The sequence below is a fragment of the Lepidochelys kempii genome, chromosome 2, assembly GCF_965140285.1.
Source record: "Lepidochelys kempii isolate rLepKem1 chromosome 2, rLepKem1.hap1, whole genome shotgun sequence".
NCBI classification, from domain to species: Eukaryota; Metazoa; Chordata; order Testudines; family Cheloniidae; genus Lepidochelys; species Lepidochelys kempii.
Genome location: NC_136381.1, coordinates 119,965,442 through 119,988,400, shown reverse-complemented (window position 1 = coordinate 119,988,400; position 22,959 = coordinate 119,965,442). Strand labels below are relative to the sequence as shown.

At 38.9% G+C, this 22,959-nt stretch overlaps 1 protein-coding gene across 4 annotated transcripts in view; it reads left to right on the top strand.

Moving 5' to 3' along the window:
* The window catches only part of EXOC2 (exocyst complex component 2), a 188,565-nt gene that overhangs the window by 79,873 nt on the left and 85,733 nt on the right, over nucleotides 1-22,959 (top strand). For all 4 annotated transcript variants that reach the window (XR_012157344.2, XM_073332187.2, XM_073332185.2 and 1 more), the window contains exons 12-13: nucleotides 11,761-11,886; nucleotides 16,055-16,179. Coding sequence is in view for 3 of the 4 variants with exons in the window: in XM_073332187.2 (XP_073188288.1) it covers nucleotides 11,761-11,886; nucleotides 16,055-16,179 (251 nt within the window). In the remaining variant the exon portion in view is untranslated. The remainder of the gene's footprint in view (nucleotides 1-11,760; nucleotides 11,887-16,054; nucleotides 16,180-22,959) is intronic.

Below are 22,959 nucleotides of genomic sequence, written 5' to 3'. Positions count from 1 at the left end.
TTACCCATGTTTTTAATGACTAGTGGATGCACATGAAGGTCGCCTTTTGCCTACAACTGAACTGAGACTGTCAGTGCCTCCATCAGAAGGGGAAAATCTACTGATCACCTTGAAAACATAGAATAATCCAATTTGGTACTCAAGAATTCAAAAATGAATAGGAGGATAGATACTTAGGCACTTTTGAAAATTCCCCTAGGCACCTATCTTCATCTTTAAGCACCTCAAGACCTTTGACAATCTGGCCCTAAGTGACTTGCCCATCATCATGTAGGAAGTCTGTGGTAGAGCAGTGACTTGAACCCAGCTCTCACAGATCCTGGATTAATGCCCTAACCACTGGAGTGTTGTTCTTCTCACCTCATGCCCACAAACAAAGTCAACCTCTTCCAATAAGTTTTCAGAGATAGGAGGTAAACATGGAACTATGCCCCTGCTAATACCTTTTAGACTCATTAGGAACTTTTGGCCCAGTTGCCCATCAAGGTCGTCTTATCTGCTTGTGAAGTCACTTATTCCTCTGACAGATTTGTACTTAAATTAACCTTCTGGGCAGTCAAAGCCTATATGTTTGCTAGGCTTTTGAGAAGGGGTGATGATTGGAGAGGTTTGGATTTATTTTGTTATTTTCATGATTTGAAAAGTTCTCTCTCTGAAGGTGGGATGAGCAATCCTTTATATTTGTATTTTTTATTTTACATTTACAGAATAATTGCCCAGAGCATTGGATGGACCCTTTTTATAAATCTAAATAAATACTTGTAGCACTGCATCAGGCCAGTGATTTGTCGAAAGACCGATTTTAGGTAGAGCCAAAGTCCCTCCCTTCAATTAGTTTATAGGCTCATCTTACCCAAGGAAGATTCTCCAAAATAGAGAGAAATAGAATTATAGGAGGCTTTTAATTGCTATTTGAATTTAAAACCTGCCTTGTGAAAAGCACTGTGAGATCTTAATGTCCGCTCAAAGCGGACAGGACTTGCATATCTTCTGAAAGGCACCTACCTGCACAGTAAACTGTATAGTACTTGATTTTTCACTTTGGGCTGGATAGTCTGCTTTGATCCTACTGTGATTTGGAGGAGTCTAGGTATTTTCAAACCTGGTGCTTAGACACCTTAGTTATCCCCTGCCTCTAAAACAATATTTATTTAAATGCATTTGGCCACTCCTTTACCATTTGGCACTTTTTTTGGTTTTTCACTACTTTTTTAGGCTTCTCGTAGTCAGACTCACTGTAGTACACAAAACATAAGGGATATTATAATGAAGTAAATTGGCAGGCAAATAAATAAGCTTTAGTTTAAAATTTGCCTAGGGGCACCAGGAGCAGTGCCAAAATACAGTGAGTACTGGGATTTCTAAAGTGAATATGAGGGAAAGAAACCGTAGAGATTAAGAATATTTTCTACGTGTCTGATAGTTATTGCTGGATCTTTCAGAGTAACAGCCGTGTTAGTCTGTATTCGCAAAAAGAAAAGGAGTACTTGTGGCACCTTAGAGACTAACCAATTTATTTGAGCATAAGCTTTCATGAGCTACAGCTCACTTCATCGGATGCATACTGTGGACACTGCAGAAGATCTTTGCTATTGGTTATGTGGGACTTGTGATCCTGTGAGCTAAAACAGGGAAGGAACCTAATGTTATCTTAAATCACTGTCGCTAATATCTTCATTTATCAAAATATCTTCACATAAGATGTTGTTCAGTATTGGAGCAAAGATATAACCATTTTTCCAACCCCTAAAATAGAGTCTTATGAAAATGCTAAGACAATTATAGCGTGAACTGCCTGCTGCAGTATGGGGGTGTGTGGTTGCTATATAGATCCTGTCTACGTTGTGTGTTGGTTTTTTTAACAAAGTAAACACATTATCTATCTTAAAACAGAATAATGTATCACTTTTAGCCATTTTTTTTAATGCTAAAATTTGTATCATTTTGGCAGCACTTTTAGTATGGTGCACAACTGTGGGTGCTGTCTTAAGGATATATGTTTTCTTTTGATGCCAGAATAATAGCAGCTGTACATAGTGTGAAGGAAGGAGGCAGATGCTTAGACCACTTTGCTCTTTCTTCTGTACCATACTAGAATTCTCTTCACCTTGCGATGAATGATCTATCTTTGTTAGAGCAGACAGGCCAGCAAGGCTTGTGTCAAAAGGGCCTTTTCAATTTGTTATCCTAGCAGCTGGTTCTCTTCTATTGCCTTCACTTACTGTACATCTGGAAGAAGACTTCTTGCAGCTGGGAGCCATTTCATGTGTAAACCATATCCCCTGTCTGTTGTAGAAATACTCTTTTGACAGTGAATGTCCAGCAAAACTCTTAATGAGTTATTAATTAAGAAATTAAAATATTACAGAGTTTGACATTGGGCTGTTGTTTTTGTTTGATTTGTTTTGGGGTTTTTTTATTATTAAATGTTAGTCCACTGTTCACACTTACTGCAGAAATTTGCGAGGGGAGGGAGGAGAATTCCTTTATATATCAGTTTAAATTGTTTAAACCTATGTTGCAGGCAGTAATGGTCTGCCAATAAAAAGAAACAATTAGATCAAGGCGAACATGTACAAACTGGGGTGAAGTGCTGGCCACATTGAAATCAATAGTAAAAGTCCCATTGGCTTCAGTTTCTAGAATTTCCCCCAGTGCCAAAATTAGTCTCCTAAATCCTTATTTAGGTGACTAAATAAAAGTGGGCTGACTGTCAAGGATGCCAAAAACTTCAACTCCACTAAAATAGACCAGTAAAAACAAAGTCACTTTTATGTAGGTGCCTAACTCTAGGTACTGAGTTTTGAAAATGAAAAATATTTGTGAAGTTCTTATTTGTTATGCCAAATCTGTTTTCTTTCTGTATACAAATTGCGATTTTAAATATAAAACCTTTTTGCACCATTTATTTTTAAACATATTCCAGAAATATCAGTAGTTGTGATATATGAGAACCCCAATCTACTAAATGCTAGTTTTTCCTGTTTTGTTTGAATGGAATGTTTTGTATTTTTACTTACTGACCATCTGAAATCTGTCATAGTTCTAAATATATATGAGAGAGTATTGAGAGCAAACAAAACAGAGTAACTTATCTCTTGATACAGGTTAATTTGAAGGGAATTTGTACTACTCCCTTAATTTCTTGCCTCAGCAAATTGAAATTCTTCTATGCGGTGTGCTTGAAAGGAATCCTATCCTGGTTGTGTCCGTGCAGGCTCCAGGCACTGCATGTTTGGTCAACAAGCAACAGTGGGTGGTCGGGCTGTAGCACAGGACAAGGGCCCGCTGTGCACAGGAAAAAATGTTCAAAGGTGTTTAAGGGTGGTAAGGAAGTCTGCCGCCCTTCAGAGAGTCCGGAGGCTATAGATCAGTATACCCTCACACTGTTGTGGCCTGTGAGAAAGCTTGCTATAAGAGACATAAAGGATGAGAAAATACAGTAACTATATTCACCTAGTTACACATGTGCAGAGCCCTCTTAAATTTTACACATATTCATACCATATATACAATAGTCTGTTGTTTAAGTATAGTCTGGCATTTTGGCTTATAAAGGAAAATTAAAAGGAGGACTTGTGGCACCTTAGAGACTAACAAATTTATTAGAGCATAAGCTTTTGTGAGCTACAGCTCACTTCATCGGATGCATACAGTGGATCCGATGAAGTGAGCTGTAGCTCACGAAAGCTTATGCTCTAATAAATTTGTTAGGTTCTAAGGTGCCACAAGTACTCCTTTTCTTTTTGCGAATACAGACTAACACGGCTGCTACTCTGAAACCTGTAAAGGAAAATTGTAATTCTTCAGATTGAAAAATTACTAAAACTGAGCTGTAACATGTCTCATTAGAAGTTGCTTTTTCAATCCAAGGAGAAATAATCCTCAATAGAGCCAAACTTCAATCAATACCTCTTCTGAAATCCTTTTAAAGAATTTTAGTTGAATTTTACTTGAATGACATGCCTGGTACAGTTTGATTCAGAAATGAGGCCCCATTTAAAGGTGGCTCAGAGACAAAATCTCATTGTTTATAGAGAAAAAGAACAAATAAAGTCAAGGTACAGAGAATTTTACGAAACAGATGTATGCTGTAGAATAGTTTCACAAATAAGTTTTAAAATACAGAAATTAAGTAATTGTTTACAGGGTTTAAATTGTTGACCAGTTTGTAGACTACAGCAAAACTACTTTTTAAGTATATTGCCTGTAAAGCTTCAATGAATTTACAGATAGTAACATGCTGGATATACAATATATATGCATAATCCATATTGCGTACTGTATGTAAATGTGTTTATATAGCATATACATATATGTTAATATATAGAGAGAAAATTCTTCTCCCAGTTATAGGAGCATGCACAGAAGAATATATTCATAATTACTTACTATATAGTAAGTGTATGTCTAAGTGTAATAGATGTCCTCACAAGACATACACTTGCTTTATATGCAAGGGCCTGATTTTGAGAGGTTCTGAGCACAGACAAAGTGTGGGTAAATCTCAAACGTAGCCATTCTAATATTCATATGTTATGCCACTTTATCACTGTAAATATAGGTGATGTAAAATACATATTATAGTATATTTTATATTCAAATAGCATAGGAAAATATTTAAAAGTGACTTTAAAAATCCTGGAGTAATTAATATAAAAATCTTCAGTTACAAATTCTGCTTTATTTTATCTTTTCATGGTTTTACAGTTGTAGATATAAAAAGGCTTTAATTACATTTGCAGTCTGTTAGCTTGGATGGGTAGGTGGGGAGAATGTAGTAAATTTTAATTTAAATCTTTATTTTTCTGTGTTCCTGTAGTTAAATATACAATTTGGCACTGTAGTCACTAACAAATATGCTCTACACAGATAATATGTTTTGGAACAAAATATTTCTGTGCCATCAAAGATGTGATACATTACATTAAAAAAAATTGTATGTCAAGAATGTGTATTTATGCTGCATATACACCAGCTAAAACCTGTTCCTGCAGTCCGAATCCCTTAATTTCTTGAAATTCAAATATAAGATACTAAGAATCTCAGGTTAAAAATTGTAGAATGTGTGTGAAAAAAGTAAATTTGTAATCACAGTAATTTCTTTTGGGGTTTTAAATATTTACTGAACATTAATATCTCCATTCCATACTTTGCTCTTAAAATAATTCATTGTGTTATATTCCATGGCTAACCTAGTACTTGTGCTCCTAGAGAGGAGTTGAATATGGAAGAAAACTTGTTTGTAAGTTAACTTCCACTTTTCAAGATTTATGTTGAGTATGCAGTCTTCAAGCGCTATCTTCTGGTCAGTTCAGAGCAAGATCGGCTTTGCTAATGTACTCCAGATGTTTATTAGTCCTGGAGGTATATGTGTTGCTGTTGTTCCCTGCTGCTCTGTTATACTTGCTTATAATGTCAGACAACCAATTAAGAAATTAGTTCGTGTTAAACTTTCTTTTCCTGGTACCACTGCAACCTGATGATGTGGTTTCTAGAGGAACAAGAGAGTATTCTTTACACTATCTTCTATTGGTGAACAAATAAATCATTTGGGTTTTTGTAGTGTATCAGTGGCAATAGAATTTTACAACTTTCAACCATATCTGTGTAATATCAGGCACACTATTTTAAGTGAACTTGCCCAAAGATCATTTTGCAAATGGTCTGTTTTTCTTAACTAATTGTGCCAATTGAATAAGCATTGTCATTTTTAGAGATTACCTATTTACAAGAAATTCCTCACATTTACAAGGTGTGTGGATGGTGAGGGCAGGAAATCTATTTCAATATGTTAAAGCATGGAATTTTCACTTTCTCCTGTATATGAAAAAGTGGTTTCTGTGTTAGAGAAAACAGTGTTGCTTTGTAATATATTTTTTAAATTAAGTTTAACTGGAAATATTTATGCCAACTAAATTACTTTGAATTGTCTTACCTTCTTTTTCTTGACATTTCATAAATTTTTTATTTGTTTGAATCCTAGAAGTAATGTCAATGGAAAAGCTTATACCGATACCAAAGAATTATGTTAAACTTTTAGAATTTCACGCCTTCTGTGTTATAGCCTACCTCCTTTGGCCTTGGGGAAAAATGTATTACATAATTTGTACTTGCCCCTTTATATTGTTTGGGTTTTCATTCTGTGTGAGAGAGTAAATTCACCCCATTCAGATTATTTAATTCCAAAAATGTTACTAAAATGTTGTTATAGATGTCAAGTTTTTCTAAAATTAGAATATTTGGGTATACCTTTTAAAAAAATAATAGGCATATAAGTTGTGAATGCAAAAATTTAATATCCAGGGACAGATCTTTATTGTCTGTGCAATTGCATATTTTACACGCACAATTTAACTGTTTGCATTTACATTGTACATGCCTATTTTAAAAATGTTTGCTCTTGTATCAGACATATTTGGATACAAGAATTACTGATCTGCCAGGTCGCACATGAGAATAGCCAATTACCAACCCATGCTGGAGAAACAAGATTAATTAAATTATGATAACATCTCTAAATTTTCTGATCAAATCTTACAGCAGGGAAAGAAAGTGTTTGATTTCAGAGAAGCAATTTGTAGCACATACTTCTAAAAAGGCAACTCTTGATGTATCTGATACCGTCTCCAGGTCCATGACAAATTTTGTTGCCATGAGAATGTCTTACTGGCTACATGTGTCCAGCATATCTTAGGACTTACAAGTTACCATAGAGGGTCTGCATTTTGAGGGATGTGACCTGCCTTTTGATAAATGTGACATATTCACTTAGAAAATAGATGAGGCCTTACTTTCCTAAAATGACTTGTGAGCAACTCTGAGATTTTCAGGGGGTGTACACCTGCTTTGACAAGGAAACTAGCTAGGCCTCAGTCTTACCCTAGGAAGTCTTATTGCCCTAAACACAGACATTCTGTACCTCCAAGAAAGCGTCGACGAGGAAAACATTGACTTGCCATGCATAATCTTCACACCTGACAGCATTCTCAAGGCAGCAAATTTTATTCTTCAGTTGGAGCTGTGAATGACTTCTAATAGATCATCTTATTATTTCAGCCCCATTTGGAGGCCATCTCTTTCCTTTTCATGGGGTTTAGAGTACCATAATGATAGACTGTTGGGCTACGGAGGTAGTAGAAGTGGGATATTCCATTCAGTTCCACACTTTCCTCATCCCTTGTCAGAGACTCCTTATGACGTCTATCTCTTGGACCAGTAGAACAAGTCTCACCATAATTTACAGGGAAGGGGTTACATTCTCACTATTTTCTGATACCAAATAAAAATGGAAAATGGCGCCCAGTTCTGTATTTGAAGACATCAGAGCAATTTCATCAGCAAATTCAGGATAAGGATGATAATTCTAGCTTCTGTGATTCCCTCCCTAAATCCACAGGACTGGTATGCAGCTCTCAACCTTCAGGATGCTTATTTCTATATAGCCAGCCATCCCGCCCACCGAAGAGATCTAAAATTTCAAGTATGCAACTACAATTACCAATTCAGGGTTCTGCCATTTGGACTATCAGTGGCACTTGGGGTATTCACCAAATGTCTAGCTATAGTGGCATTTTACCTGAGAACGTAGGGAGTCATAGTTTAGCCATTTGTGGGTCACTGGCTTACTCAAGGGAAATCTCATCAAGCTGCTGATTCTGTTGAGCAGATTCTCTGTCTCTTTGTCTCTCTAGGACTTAGAGCCAATAAGGAGAAATTGCTCTTAGTTCCCACTCAAAAGGCATGTCTACATTACTGGCTGGATCAACAGCAATCGATCCAGCGGGGGTTGATTTATCGTCTCTAGTATAGACACAATAGATCAAATGCCAATCACTCTAGCGTCAACTCTGGTACTCCACCTCAACAAGAAGCACAAGGGGACTTGATGGGAGAGTGTCTCCCATCAACTCCGCAGTGAAGACACCACGGTAAGTAGATCTAAGTACGTTGACTTCAGCTACGTTATTCACGTAGCTGCAGTTGCCTAACTTAGATTGATCTCCCCCCATAGTGTAGACCAGCCCAAAGAATACAGTTTGTAGGGGTGTAGTCTTGGACGCAGCCACAGCAAAAAGCTTACTTACCTCAAAGAAGATTCTGCAGCATAGTAGAGAGTCAACTGCAGGTACATCCTTCAACATCTGTGAGAACTTGCTTCAGGCTTCCAGGGTACATGATCTTCTGCACTTACATAACTCAGCATGCCAGACTTTGTTACATGAAAGAATATTTGAAGTCAGTATATCCGCTCATCACCTATCACCTAGAGAAGAAGTTGCAGGTCACCCTAGAAATCCTATTGTCCTTAAACTGATGGAAGGATTCTGAAAAGCTTTGCAAGGGAGTACGCTTCTCTGCACTGTTACCATCTAAGACTCTAGAAACAAATGCCTCCAATATAGGATGGGGAGCTAGACAACTCACAGACTCAAGTCCTCTCATCTCATCAGGAAGCTCATCTTCATATAAATGTTCTGAAACCAAGAGCAGTTTAATCAGGCTTGAACTGCATTCCTTCCAGTTCTCAGAGGATTATCTATTTAGGTCTTCATATGCCCCAATGAGGCAAACCAGATTTAAGGGCAGTCTGAGTAACCATGATGATTTTAGAGCCCTTTGCTGATTCGAGCTTGAAACAGAAAGTTAGTCTTAACCTTAACTATAGTAGACCTGGCAGTCTGCTATAATTTGGTAGCACCCACTTCTGTTAAATTAGTCACAGTGGAATAAGTATGGATAAGCACTTAAAGAAGAAGAAACAGTTCCTTATCTTACAGTGACTGTGGTTCCTCGAGATGTGTTGTCCAGGTATATTCCATGGCCTGCCCATCTTTCCCACTGCTACAGAGTCATAACACCTGGATTCTGTAATGGTGAAGGAATTGAAAGGTTTTTTCAAAGATCATGTCAATAGTAGCGGTGCAGCTCCACAGGCAAAGTATTTTAGTGTTCCCTTCCCTAGATTATTTGCTACTGCAGTGTTGCTCCCTGGAACTAACTTCACATGCAACTTCCAAAGCCATGAAACTCTTCCTCAAATTGGGCCTACAATTGAACATTCAAAAATCCCCTGAAACCCCTGTGCAAAACTTAGAATTCATAGGAGCTCATCTCAATTCAGTAATGGCAAGAGCCTACCTTCCCATCTCACAGATTTGTGGCTCTTTCCAAGATAACCAATACAATCCAGCTCAGCCCTCAAACCCCGGTCAAGAATGGTCTTCAGTTGTTGGGGCATGTGGCAGCTGGTACCTTCGTTGTAGATCACACAAGACTACCTTCAAGGGTGTCTCAGGACTGTTTATTCATCAGACACAGTTTAAATATTCTACTTTCCATACCCACCTGCATAAAGGAATCCCTCAATTGGTGGAAAGACCATTACAATGTTTGAACAGAAGTCCCCAAAGGTCATATTAATGATGGATATATCCTTGCTAGGGTGGGGAGCACATCTGGACACTCACAGCCCAGGGCAAGTGAACCTTGCAAGAAACCACTCTACACGTCAATCTGCTGGAACTCAGAGTGATCAAATACGCCTGTCTTCAGTTTCTACCAGTAATCGGGGCAAGTACGTAAAGATCTTGACAGACGATATGTCACACATGTTTTGTATCAACCAATCAACCAGCAAGGAGGAGCAAGAGCCCCTCTCCCCACTGCGCCCAGGCTCTTGAAGTTTGGAATTTGTGCATATCCACCTGTATATGCAATCAGATCGTCATCACAGCTGCCTATCTTCCAGGGGTTCAGAGTGTGACCATGTATACACCCAGCAGGTACTTCTTCCAAGACCACAAGTGGGAAGTAGATTCCAGCATGTTTCTCTACATATTCCAGCAGTGCCTCCCCCAGTAGACTTATTCATCACAGCGATTAACAAGAGATTTGCCAAGTTTTGCTCCAGAGGTGGGCTGGGTCCCCAATCCCTAGGGGATGCTTTTCACCTTCACTGTTCACTGGATCTACTGTACACTTTTGCACCAACTCCTCTAATAGCCAAAGTTCTACTCAAAATAAAAAAGGACAAAGCCAGAGTCATCCTAATAGTTCCAACCTGGCCCATACAAACATGGCTTCCTTACCTGATACAACTGGCCATTTGCTCACCAGTCACTCTCTGGGAGAGCCTTTCCTCATCTCCTCTCCCAGGAAAGCAGGAAGATCCTTCACCCCAGTCTCAAAGCATGATTGGTCAATGGTTCATGGGGTTAGAAATGACCTGCTCATAAGAGTTAAAGAGAGTACTGTTACACAGAAGAAGACAGTTACTCACTACATATACTCTCAAAAATGGACCAGATTTGTCTGTTGGTGTGACCTCAAACATATTTCACTTATGACCTCATCGCTACCAGATGTACTGGACTATATCCTAACACTAAAAAGTTTGGGGCTATCAATGAACTTTGTTAGAGTCCACCTGGCAGCAGTCATGGCTTTCCATTCTCCAATAGAGAGTTATTCCACTTTTGCCCACCCAATGACAGTGAGGTTCCTCAGGGTGATCGTTAATCTTTTTCCCCCAGTCAAGCGTCCTACTTCGGTTTAGGGTTTGAGTTTAGATCTTAAATGCCTTATGTGACCACGGTTTGAACTGATGGTTACCTGCTCACTTCTCCATTTATCAATGAAAATGACATTCCCAATAGCCATCGTGTCAGTGTGATGGGTTGGGGAAATAAGGGCCCATATGTCATGCCTCCCTTTCACAGTATTTTTAAGGACAAAGTCATGTTGTGATCACACCCCAAATTTTTACCTAAAATCTCCTCTGAGTTCCATATTAACCAACCCTTTCACCTGCCAGTGTTCCACAGTAAACCTCACCTAGATAAACAAGAGGCACTGTTGCACGTCCTTGACATCAGAAGAGCCCAGGCCTTCTAGCTGGACTAAACCTCTATAAAGACCCCAAATTTTTTTTTCTCACTTGCAGATAGATCGAAAGGGTCTTCAATTTCTAATAAAAGATTTTCCTTGTAGATAACTGACTGCATTAATCCTTGCAATGAATCTCATAATATTCAAGCACCTCCGGACATACTAACTCTCTCTACATGGTCCATTTCCATCTGTATGGCATGTCTCAAAAACATGCCCATTATTACTGAAATACGTCAATCCGCTGCTATATATATGATGCTGAACACTATGCAATAACTCACAACTCTGCTTCCAATACTATGTTTGGCTCAGATGGACTGTTTCATACTAGACTCCACTACAAAGCCCCCCTCCTCCTTAAAGTGGAACTGCATGGTAGTCACCTAGAGTGAAGCACTCATAGGGACACTACTTGAAAAAGAAGAAATGGTTGCTCACCCTGTGCAGTAAACTGTAGTTCTTAGAGATGTGTCCATATGGGTGCTCCACTATCCGCCATACTTCCCCTCTGCTTTGGAGTTCTCTACTATATGGGTTCATGGTAGAGAAGGAACTGAGGGCGGTTCACTCATACAGTGCTATGTAACAACGGCACAGGGCTGACGAGCACATGTGCAGGCCGAATGAACACTGCTATGAGAAATCTCTGATCAGATGTGCAAGGAGTCCAAGCACACCTATAGGACACCCAGAGGGCCGCACATCTCGAAGAACTGTACTTACTGCACAGAGTGAACAATCATTTCTTTCTTAGGTTGAAGACATATTTTTATTACATAATTTTGAACCCAGCACAGTCCTTCTGCAAATGAAATTGGGGTTTCATAAGAAAATAAATATATTAATAACTGTGTCACTGTTTTTCAGGCAATTCATTGCTACATAGCCCCATGCTAGACTTGGATAGTGATGTGCGTCCGTCTCCACTCGGTCATCTCAGTCAGACTGCTTCGCTGAAAAGGGGCAGCAGCTTTCAGTCAGGTCGTGATGACAGTAAGCATCAGTTTCATTTATAAAATAAAAAACTACTTCTGACAAATCCCTAGGCCTGGTATATTTTACTATGTGTTCCCCAAATATTTAAATATGAGAGAGGGTAATCATATTCATTGTTTTAGTATGTTGACAGAAAATGAGCCACCAGTCCGTAACAGAATAATATATATGTATGAAAGTTATTTTCATATTCTGCCTTACTACTCTATAAAGACAGAAGTTTCTTAAAGGTAAATTGCAAAGCGAAAAGGGTGTGTGCTTATTACAAGATGGGATCAGTCAAGGAGGAGCCCACACAACTGGACAGTTATCCTCCCCTTATAGATAAGATCCTAAATAAAAATCCCCCTCCTCCTGAAGCAAAAAACATCATACCAAATCATTCTCCCCTTGCTGAGATAAAAACTACATCCAAATCCAAGTCACAATCAAGACAACAAAGTCTCTTTCCATGTTGAGTTCAGTCTTTTCCTCACACATTAGGGACTACTTTCCTATTTTTATTATATCAGTCTGTTGGTCTCTGTAATATGAACCTCAGCTGCATTTAAATGTTCCCCTGTTACTTAACACCTCCAGGCCTGGTTCTGTGATCCTATAAACCCACCAGGGAAAATAAGATTGCATGCCTTGGTTTTACCTGGCTGTCCATAGCCAAGCTCCTTGTTATCTTCCAGGAACTGGATGGGCAGCATGAAAACCAATTTTTTTTAAGTTCCCATGATGCAGGAGTCTACGTCCCATTGAGCCCCGAGTAGTGAGATCACAGGTGGCAGAAACTTGAATTTGTATCTTTCTCAGGCCTTCCTTACAGGGAAGAGAAGTTTTAGTCAGCCTTTTAAAAACTTTGTGGTAGGGTTGGGGGATTATTTTGGTTTTTGTGTAAGGGCAAATTCTGATGAACAGTTGATATAAAAATTCAACATCCACACCCTTTCCTTAGAAACTGAGGAAGTTACAGCTAAGGTTTCATTCTGTTGTGGTGTTAGTATCCTGCTTAAATATCCAACAAAAGCAGAGAAATAAAGTCTTTCTATTCCTGAGTTAAAAACAAGCCAGGTAGGTAACAAACTTTGAATCTATCTTTTATACATCATAAAGAGCAGTAAAGGGAGAATCATTTTTTACTAGGGCTGTCAATTAATCGCAGTTAACTCACGTGATTAACTTAAAAAAATTAATCACGGTTAAAAAAATTTAAACACAATTAATCAGTTTTAATTGCACTGTTAAATAATAGAATACCAATTGAAATGTATAAAATATTTTGGATGGTATTCTACATTTTCATATATATTGTATTATGTGTTGTAGTTGAAATCAAAGTGAATATTATTTTTGCTTACAAATATTTAAACTGTAAAAATGATAAACAAAAGAAACAGTATTTTTCAATTCACCTCATATAAGTACTGTAGTGCAATCTTTTTGTCGTAAAACTTACAAATGTCGATTTTTTTGTTACATGACTGCACTTAAAAACAAAACAATGTAAAACTTCAGAGCCTAGGAGTGCACTCAGTCCTACTTCTTGTTCAGCCAATCACTAAGAAAAACAAGTTTGTTTACATTTAAGGAAGATAATGCTGCCTTCTTCTTGTTAACAACATCACCAGAAAGTGAGAACAGGCATTTGCATGGCATTTTTGTAGCCGGCATTGCAAGGTATTTGCATGCCAGATATGCTAAACATTCATGTGCCCCTTCATGCTTCGGCCACCGTTCCAGAGGACATGCTTCTTTGCTGATGACACACATTAAAAAAATAAGCGTTAATTAAATATCTGACTTAACAGCTTGGGGGAGAATTGTATTTCCCTTGCTCTGTTTTACACACATTCTGCCACATATTACATGTTATAGCAGTCTCGGATGATGACCCAGCACATGTTGTTCATTATAAGAACACTTTCACTGCAGATTTCACAAAACACAAAGAAGGTACCAATGTGAGATTTCTAAAGATAGCTAGAGCTCTCGACCCAAGGTTTAAGAATCTGAAGTGCCTTCCAAAATCTGAGAGGGACGAGGTATGGAGCTTGCTTTCAGAAGTCTTAAAAGAGCAAGATTCTGATGTGGAAACTACAGAAGCCAAACCACCAAAAAAGAAAATCAACCTTCTGCTGGTGGCATCTGATTCAGATAATGAAAATGAACATGCGTCGGTCCGCGCTGCTTTGGATGGTCACTGAGCAGAACCCGTCATCTGCATGGACGCATGTCTTCTGGAACGTTGGTTGAAGCATGAAGGGACATGTGAATCTTTAGCGCATCTGGCACATAAATACCTTGTGACACCGGCTCCAACAGTGCCATGAGAACACCTGTTCTTACTTTCAGGTGACATTGTAAACAAGAAGTGGGCAGCATTATTTCCTGCAAATGTAAACAAACTTGTTTGTCTGAGTGATTGGCTGAACAAGAAGTAGGACTGAGTGGACTTGCAGGCTCTAAAATTTTACATTGTTTTATTTTTGAATGCAAGTTTTCTTGTACATAATTCTAAATGTATAAGTTCAACTTTCATGATAAAGAGATTGTACTACAGTACTCATATTAGGTGAATTGAAAAATACTATTTCTTTTGGTTTTTTTACAGTGCAGATCTTTGTAATCAAAAATAAATATTTAATGAGCACAGTACACTTTGTATTCTGTGTTGTAACTGAAATCAGTATATTTGAAAATGTAGAAAACATCCAAAAATATTTAAATAAATGGTATTATGTTATTGTTTAACAGTGTGATTAATTGCAATTAATTTTTTTAATCGCTTGACAACCCTATTTTTTACCATTGTAATTTATCTTTATTCTTTAACTGCAAGTTTATACCATTGTTTCATATTCTTTTTATGCTGAATATTCACAGGGGCTCTGACACAGAGTGCTAATCAGCAGTTTTATATGGGCTCATGTTTGTCTAGTTGGTGACTTTCTATGCTATATGACCAATATATGACCAATATTTTTGTAATAGATTAAAGACAAATACCATAAGCTATCCAGTAGTCTTCCATGCTCCCATGGAATCATGTAAAGTAGTTTCACGCTCGTTAACTGTGTAATCTGTGAAAGACCTAAGACTATACAAAAAAATCTCAGGTCCCCTTTGTAATCAGTTTAAAGGTCTTTGGCTTCTTTGCACCCACATAGTTTGCTGGAATCTGACATAAAAAGCGTGCAACGTTTATTAATGCAGAATAGTTTGCTAAGAAACATAGCTGTGATAATCAAATGGAGAAGACAAACATGATTGGAGGTGGAAGTTTCCTATCTCACCTCCGCTTTCCATGCTCATCCACCCTCTCCTGTATTTCCTCTTTCCCGTCTCTCACCTGACAAGAAAACAGGAGAAGATCCACCTCTTCCCCTGTGTTCCCAAAGTTGTGACTCTATTGATGTCTAGTGATGGATAAGGTACCAGGCTTATATAGAGGTTTATGCAACTTCAGATAATTTTTCTCTTATTTTTTGGTCTCATGTCCCAGGTGAGAAATGCTACACTTACTTTTATTATGATTTTTTGAACTTCTAATAGTACTGGTCATCCAAGAGTCTCAAATTGTTTTACAAATATTAATAAATTTATCCTCCCACCTACAGCATCAGTATCCATCCCCATTTTACAGAGAATGAAACTAAGGCTTTGCTAATGAAATTGTGGCGAGGTTGATGAGTGAGATCACACTGGAAGTCTGTGGATGATCTGAAAATAAAACTCAGATCTCCCATTTTCCAGTCTTTTGCCTTCATTTCAAGACAATTGTACTGCCTCCTTCCACCCCCTCCCTCACCCCATCTTTTAATGGCTAAGTCTCTGATCCTCCCTGTTCAGTTATCATTTAGCCTGGTTTAAAGATCGATTTATGATAGTGGATTGCTAAGATGTACAATATAATTCAGTGGGGCCATACGAGCACCTCTATATAGAAGACATATTATACTTAAAGTACCAACCCCCTCAAAAGAATATATGGAAATAAATCTTGCACGTACACAAGCTCTATGCCATATGGACCAAGTCGTAAAATGTTGCCATTAACACCTGAGAAATTATAGATATGCATGATAGATCCATTTTTTTTAATCACACTGCAGCATGCATGTTAAAAATAGCTTTATTATCAATTCAAAGTTATTTATTCTTTCTCTTTTCCGCTTAGCTTGGCGTTGTAAAGCTCCTCAACAAGTTGCATTTGTTGAAAAGTTGACAAAACTCGTTGTAATTCAGCTCCCCAACTTCTGGAAGCTTTGGATTTCTTATGTGAATGGAAGCCTTTTCAGTGAGGTATGGGTTCATGCATACACATAACCTAAATGTCTTCAGATAGACAAAGCTCATAGGAATTATTTTGTATTTAAATTTGAGTTTGAAACTGCAGAAGTATAGTACCTCAGTGGAGAAGACGCCTGACTAAGATTTCTTTCCAGCTTCTGGATTACAGAGATTTGTAGAATGACATAAGCAATTGTACATCTACTGATTGGTGGTTGATTTGGGATGAAGCAATGGACCTACTTTGTATGTTATGAATGCTGATCAGTAAATTTCCTAGCAACATATATGTAAGGATGCTATTTTTAAAAAAAACAAAAAACGGAAGGCTTCACAATAGGAACTATTTTGTACTGTAGTATAGTTCTCTGAGTGACCTACTCTTAACCATTGAAATGTATATAATTTCAGTCCTGCTTGTCAAGATCATCAATCAACTGTCCCTTGTTGGATCTTACATTTAGCAACACCTGAGAAAGGAGACAAGATGTTTGGTAATCTTAAGAAATGATAAACTAGATGAATCTTAAAGATATGAGAGACAAAGCCAGAGCGATAGTGTTTGGCTCTGGAATGGGCATACATATTTTGTGACTTTGAAGAATTTGGATATGAGGATAGATTTAAACCCAGAGTTTCAAAATGACAGAAGTCTAAAATTGTGTGTACACAAACACACAAGTGTACCCAACCTATGTGCAAAATAACTGTAGTGGCATGTGTCACAATTATATGTGTCCCTCGTCCAGTCTTGTGTTAAGTAAATCTGGCCCATTAATTGTGTAACATTACTGTATCATGCCCAGAGCAACAGAAAATATTTTTCAAGCTCTATCATCAAAAGGAATCTAACTCAAACCAGTGATCATCCAAAATGACAGTGTTAATAACTTAGTAATTATTCACATATCCATAGCATACGGTCATATAACCATTATAACTAGAGAATATAATATCTTTTGATTTATATAATTGCTAGTCACCAGTTTACAAAACTACAGTGTATTTGGCAGAAAACGTTAGGCTGAAAATGGTCTGGCCATTTCTCTATTTTTCCAGTAGCAGGATACTAAGGGTGGGGCATCCCTAGAAGAGGAAGTATAATTATGTCATTATCCAATGATGATGAAAGTCATTGGCTGGTAATAGAATAGGGAACCTTCAATTGCTAAGTCATCAGTTCACATCAGACCCTGAGCTGCGGTATATGAAGTTCTTACCAATATGATGGTTGATTTCAGTCTAATTCCTAGAAAAATGTCATGTGCCATATTTTTGGAGTTTAATGTACGCAACCTATGCACCTGCATTATCATAGAATATCAGAGTTGGAAGGGACCTCAGGAGGTCATCTAGTCCAACCCTCTGCTCAAAGCAGGACCAATCCCCAACTAAATCATCCCAGCTAGGGCTTTGTCAAGCCTGACCTTAAAAATATCAGGTCAAATTATATATAATTTGAAAGCTTATTTTAAGTGCATTTAGATGGGGTATGATTTGGAACTGTCAAGTGGTGCTGTAAACCTGTAGGTGAGGTGAAACAATGGTACCCAAAATGATAAAGTGTCATATTTGCACAGTTGCGGACACACTGCAACATGACTATGACCACAGTTTTTACTGTTTTAAATTAATTTCATCACCTTCATGTAGTGTTTATTGGTCAAAGCTACCAAAAATGACTGTATTAAATGATTGTGTTGGTTTTGCATGGGCAATTTTTTTTTCCAGGAATGATGAAGCTGTTTAGCATGTGAGAAAAGTTTCGAATATCAATATTTTGCAATGTACTAACATGAAATGTTTTCACGTTGCATATTCTTAATTGTCAAAGTATCTCACAAGTGATTCTAATAGTTTTCTATATTTTCAGTTGAAATGTGCTGATTAGATCAGTCTCACGCCGAAGGTTATGCACCAGTAGCAGTAGATTGCATTCTCGGAGTTTGTATTGCCTAGTGGGTAGATATAACTATACGTGAATTTCTAATGTAATGCTTCCCCATTTTTAAGCATTTGTACAAAACAATGTAGTATCTAGTCTGCCTGGTAGAAGGTTTTAATTTGTACTGCCTATGCATGCAGTACTAACCTTTGAAATATTCTAGAAACTAGCTTTTTAATTCAGTGACACTTATGCATGGGTCAGTACTAGTGTTAGAGATGATGGTACAGAGCTTCATATTTTGAATATGCGAAAGCTATGAGAGAAGGAAGGGGCCTAACCAGAAGTACTGAAGACAAAGTCCACAATTAAGTCCTTGCTTCTGTACTGAAGAGGGATGAAGAGCATGTTACAGCTCTTATCAACCATGTCATCAACAATATGAGAAACCAATTTGACCCTGAATCACATCCAGAGGCACTCATCAACACATCTACAGGATTGCACATAGCATCAGTTTTACAAGAGTCACTACTGAAAATAGCAGGTGGTGGTGAAGAACAAATGGAGAGATTTGTGAGAGGTGCACTTGATTCTGATGGCACACAAAACTTCTTCAGCCCAGTCTAGAAATTTCACATCAAAACATTTGCTTACATAGCCAAGAAGACTAAATTTAAGTCTGGCAAGGAGGGACAATCATAACAGCTCTCAGTCCCAGAATTGTTTTCCCACAGAGCCCTATCCTTAGCAAGATGGAGAGATGATGTTTCAATTGCGACTGTTCCTAGGGATGGTCTATACTGAAAAGTTATATTGACACTGCTGTGTCTCTCAGGGGTTTGAAAAATCCACCCCCCTGAGACAGACAGCTATGCTGACCTAGTCCCCAGTGTAGACATGGCTAGGTTGACAGAATAATTCTTCCATCGACCTAGCTACCACTTCTTGTGGGGGAGGTGGGTTAACTATAGTGACTAGACAACTTCTCTCATCATTGTGGTGAGTGTCGACACTAAAGTGTTACAGCAGCGCAGCTGAAACACTGCAACTGTGCCGCTGTAGCTTTTTAAGTAGAGACATACCCTCAGTCACCCAATAGGATCTGTGCCTATGTCCCTTTTTCATGATGATGGAACAGTAAGAACAGACAAAGCTGCATTAGGGCATCTGTTGAAAGCTCAAGCGGAAAAAAAATCCATGAGCTAAGAGCATGCAACAAAGAAATTATAGTGTACCTCTCAGATGCCAAGGCTGTCATACAAATGATAGCCGGAGGCAAAGTCTACACATTTGATAAATTGTCTGCTGAGTACTTGAGGCAGGTCCTAAAAGGATTTGAAGCTAATTCTTTAATTGGAGTCTTTGAGGGGTATGACAATAGTAACTCTGAAAACTTCAGAAAAATAGCTCCAGACAGGATCTAAGGTTGGATGCAAGAAATACCAGGTGATTGGTGGACACCCTGTGCCTCCATGGGAAAATGTTTTAAAACATGGAATCCAACGAACACTCAATTGCAAAATTCCTCTGTGAATGTATGGTTCAAAATGCACCTGAGTGTAGGAGCACACCCAACACAAATACCACCTTTCCAGTGGTGAAGCAGCAATGTCCATCACCGGTTGAGCTGTTGAAGAAGCCCAAGACCTGCACAGTATTCAAGAGAAAGCTGATACAAGGATGCTTCTGTATGATGTATGTGCCAGTATGGCTTTTGGTGTCAATGGAACTATTGTAATTAGGTCACCTGATACAGATGTTTTGGTCCTTGCTGTTCACTACCTTCCAAAAATAGAACACCTAGATAACATGTGGATCGAAACAACCATCATTACCAGCACAACTAACAAATATCTCTTCATATCTGTGCATGAAATCTGTGATGCACTCACGCTGGACGTCTGCAACATGCGTCCTGCTCTACATGCCTTGACAGCATGTAACTCTGTGACATACCTATTTCGTATAGGAGAAAAAAAAATCTGTGTTTAATGTTGTCTAAACAAAGTGATCGTACTGCTTCAGAGCCTTCCAAATTGGGAGATTGTGGTGGACAAGCTGCAGATTCTGCAGCAAGGAAGTTGATAGTAGTCCTGTATGACCAGAGTGAAAAAAACCCCACAAAGACCTGACTTGCTTGCACCTCAGTCTGGCTATCAGAAAGGACTGGTCACTGGCCAGAAACCCACCATGTGGGGAGAGTTTTGAAGAGCATGTCACAACAGCATCTTGGCAAACAAAGGTTTGGATGTCTTCACACATAGGTAAAGCAAATAATGGATCACCATTACAACATGGAAGGTAAAATGAAGATGATGAAGAGCTTCTTGTATTCTTCAAAGGCCCAGTGGCATCTGAGCCTTCTACAAGCTTATTTGTGCCTGTACCAGTAAGGGTTGCTGAGCAATCAACTGTGTCTGTAGCCATAACATTCTTGCCTGCACAAAAGTGTGTAAATGCCAAAGCAACAAAGACAGTGGTAGCCCACTCACTCTTGACAGAGATCACGATGATGTACAAAATGATGATAATTGCCCAGAAATGTCACCAGCGTTATCACATTTCAATTATACCAATACAAATGTATTACTAGATTTTGTTTTAAATTGTTTAGATCAACGGTTCTCAAAGTTTAGCAACCAGAGGACCCCAGTTTTGATTTTAAAATTTTTGGGGACCCTCAAACCCACCCGCTCAGCCCTTGCCATGCCCCTGACCCACCTTTTTGAGGTCATGCACCCCACTCATTCCATCCACCTTCCCTCTGTTGCTCAGTCTTCCCCACCCTTACTCACTTTCACCAGGTTGGGGCAGGGGGTTGGGGTGCAAGAGGAGGTGAGGGGTCTGGGCTCTGGGAGGGAGTTTGGGTGCGGGCTCTGGGCTGGGGCAGGGGGTTGGGATGCGGGAGGTTAGGGCTCTGTCCAGATGGTGCTTACCCCTGGTGGCTCCCGAAAGCGACCGGCAAATCTCTCTGGCTGCAGCTCCTTTGCAGGGGGTCCCTGTATGTTGCCCCTGCCCGCAGGCACTGCCCCCAAAGCTCCCATTAGCCACAGTTCCTGGCCAATAGGAGCTGTGGAGTCAGCGCTCTGGGTGGGGGCAGCGCACGGAGATCCACTCCCCCCAACCAACCCGGCCCCCCAGGGCCTCAGGAACGTACTGGCTGCTTCTGGAAGTGGCTCAGAGCTGGGGCAGGTAGGAAGCCTGCCTTTGCCCCACTGCGCAACTGGACTTTTAGTGTGCCTGAGGTGTTGGAAGGGAGGAGGAGGAGGAGTTGATCAGCAGGGCCTGCAGACCCTCTAGGGTACCCTCTGGGACCCCCAGGTGTCAGTGGACCCCAGTTTGAGAAACGCTGGTTTAGATTGTTGTGGTGGTGCTTTGAGGTCACAAAGAAATCCAATTTTATGTCTTTGAGTAAAACTTAGTGTCATTAAACTAAAGAAATGAATGCAAATTATTTCAAAGGGATCATTTTAACATATTTATGGTGTCATTTTTATCCTCCATTTCTATGGTAATAGCACCACATGATGGCTCCATATCATATCTCATCTTACAAGTAGACCTAATAAGCTTCCAAATGATGATGTATGATGTGCATGTGTGTACAGAGGGTACATTAAGTCAACCAAATTGGTGTGGTCTGCCGCTCACCTAAAATCCTCAGAAGTGGATGCATTTTGTTTTCCTCATTTCATACATGGAAATCCGAGGGAAAGAGATAACATGCATTTGTCAATGTCATACAGTGATCCAGAAGTAGAGGCAGTATTAAAATGTAGGAGTTTGACTCCTGCCCAGTGTTTTTTCCATAGAGAATCATGTCATGAGTCTCGTGAAGGCAATGAGAATCCTCCTGAAGCTTTTAATTTGAAAATAACTACAGTTTTGGTAATAATACATTTCCAGTTATTAGAGATTGGATTTGGACTTTAAACCCTCAACTGTAAATTAATGTAGTTTCTCTCGGTGAGAAATTTCAAGAGACACTGACACCATGTTTACAATTGTAAACAAAGTTGAGTAGTTCTGCTTATGAGAGTAAGTGCAAGAGAGAATGCAGCAATCTTGTATAATGTCTGGTCAGAACATTGTTTCCATTTCAAAAAAGTTGGGAGTTAATTTGTATGTTATACTTTTAAGATACCTATACTGTACTTCAATAGGGCCAGATTCTGACTGCACAAGCAACTCATCCTCATCCCTTTGCTCCTTTTTTGTCCATATGTAGGAAATGGCCAAAATTCTGTGGACAGTGCAGGCTCTTGTTGCCACTAGCTATCTGAAAATGGATGGGGGCCTTGGAAACCTCATTACGCGCTCCTGAGGAGAGCTTCAGCCACAACACCCCCACAAGCTGTAGAATTTTGCCAATAGTACGGATTTTAGGCATCAATGAAGATGTCCTTACTACGTTTCCTTGCTATTTATTGACATGTGAGAAACAAAATATTGTTCACCATAGTTTTGGAGACAGAGAGAAAAAATCATGAAAACAACCATTTGAGAACCTTTTGAGTGAAATCCAGAAGCCTGAAATAGATTAACTCTAATACAAAAGAAAAACCCAGTGATAAATAACAAGCTGGTTTTATTTTCTGTTGTGAAGTTATATATATTTTTCTTGGCAAAAAGGTAGGCTGTTTGTCTTAGAATAGTGTCAGTTAAAGATTTATGTGCTATTTCTAACAGCTTAAAAAGTTTACAGCTCTTTGAACCACTCAGATCCATATGAAGGAGCATATGTGGAGTCAAAACAGTGAAATACAACCGTTGATCTCACCACAAAGTAGTTTTGGTCTGTCTGTGCAGGAAAGGGTTAAGATTTTTATTCAACGAAATCACTAAGGGAAAAAATATCTTAAGATCTTTTATATTTTTTCTTTAATATAACTTCACATCAGGGC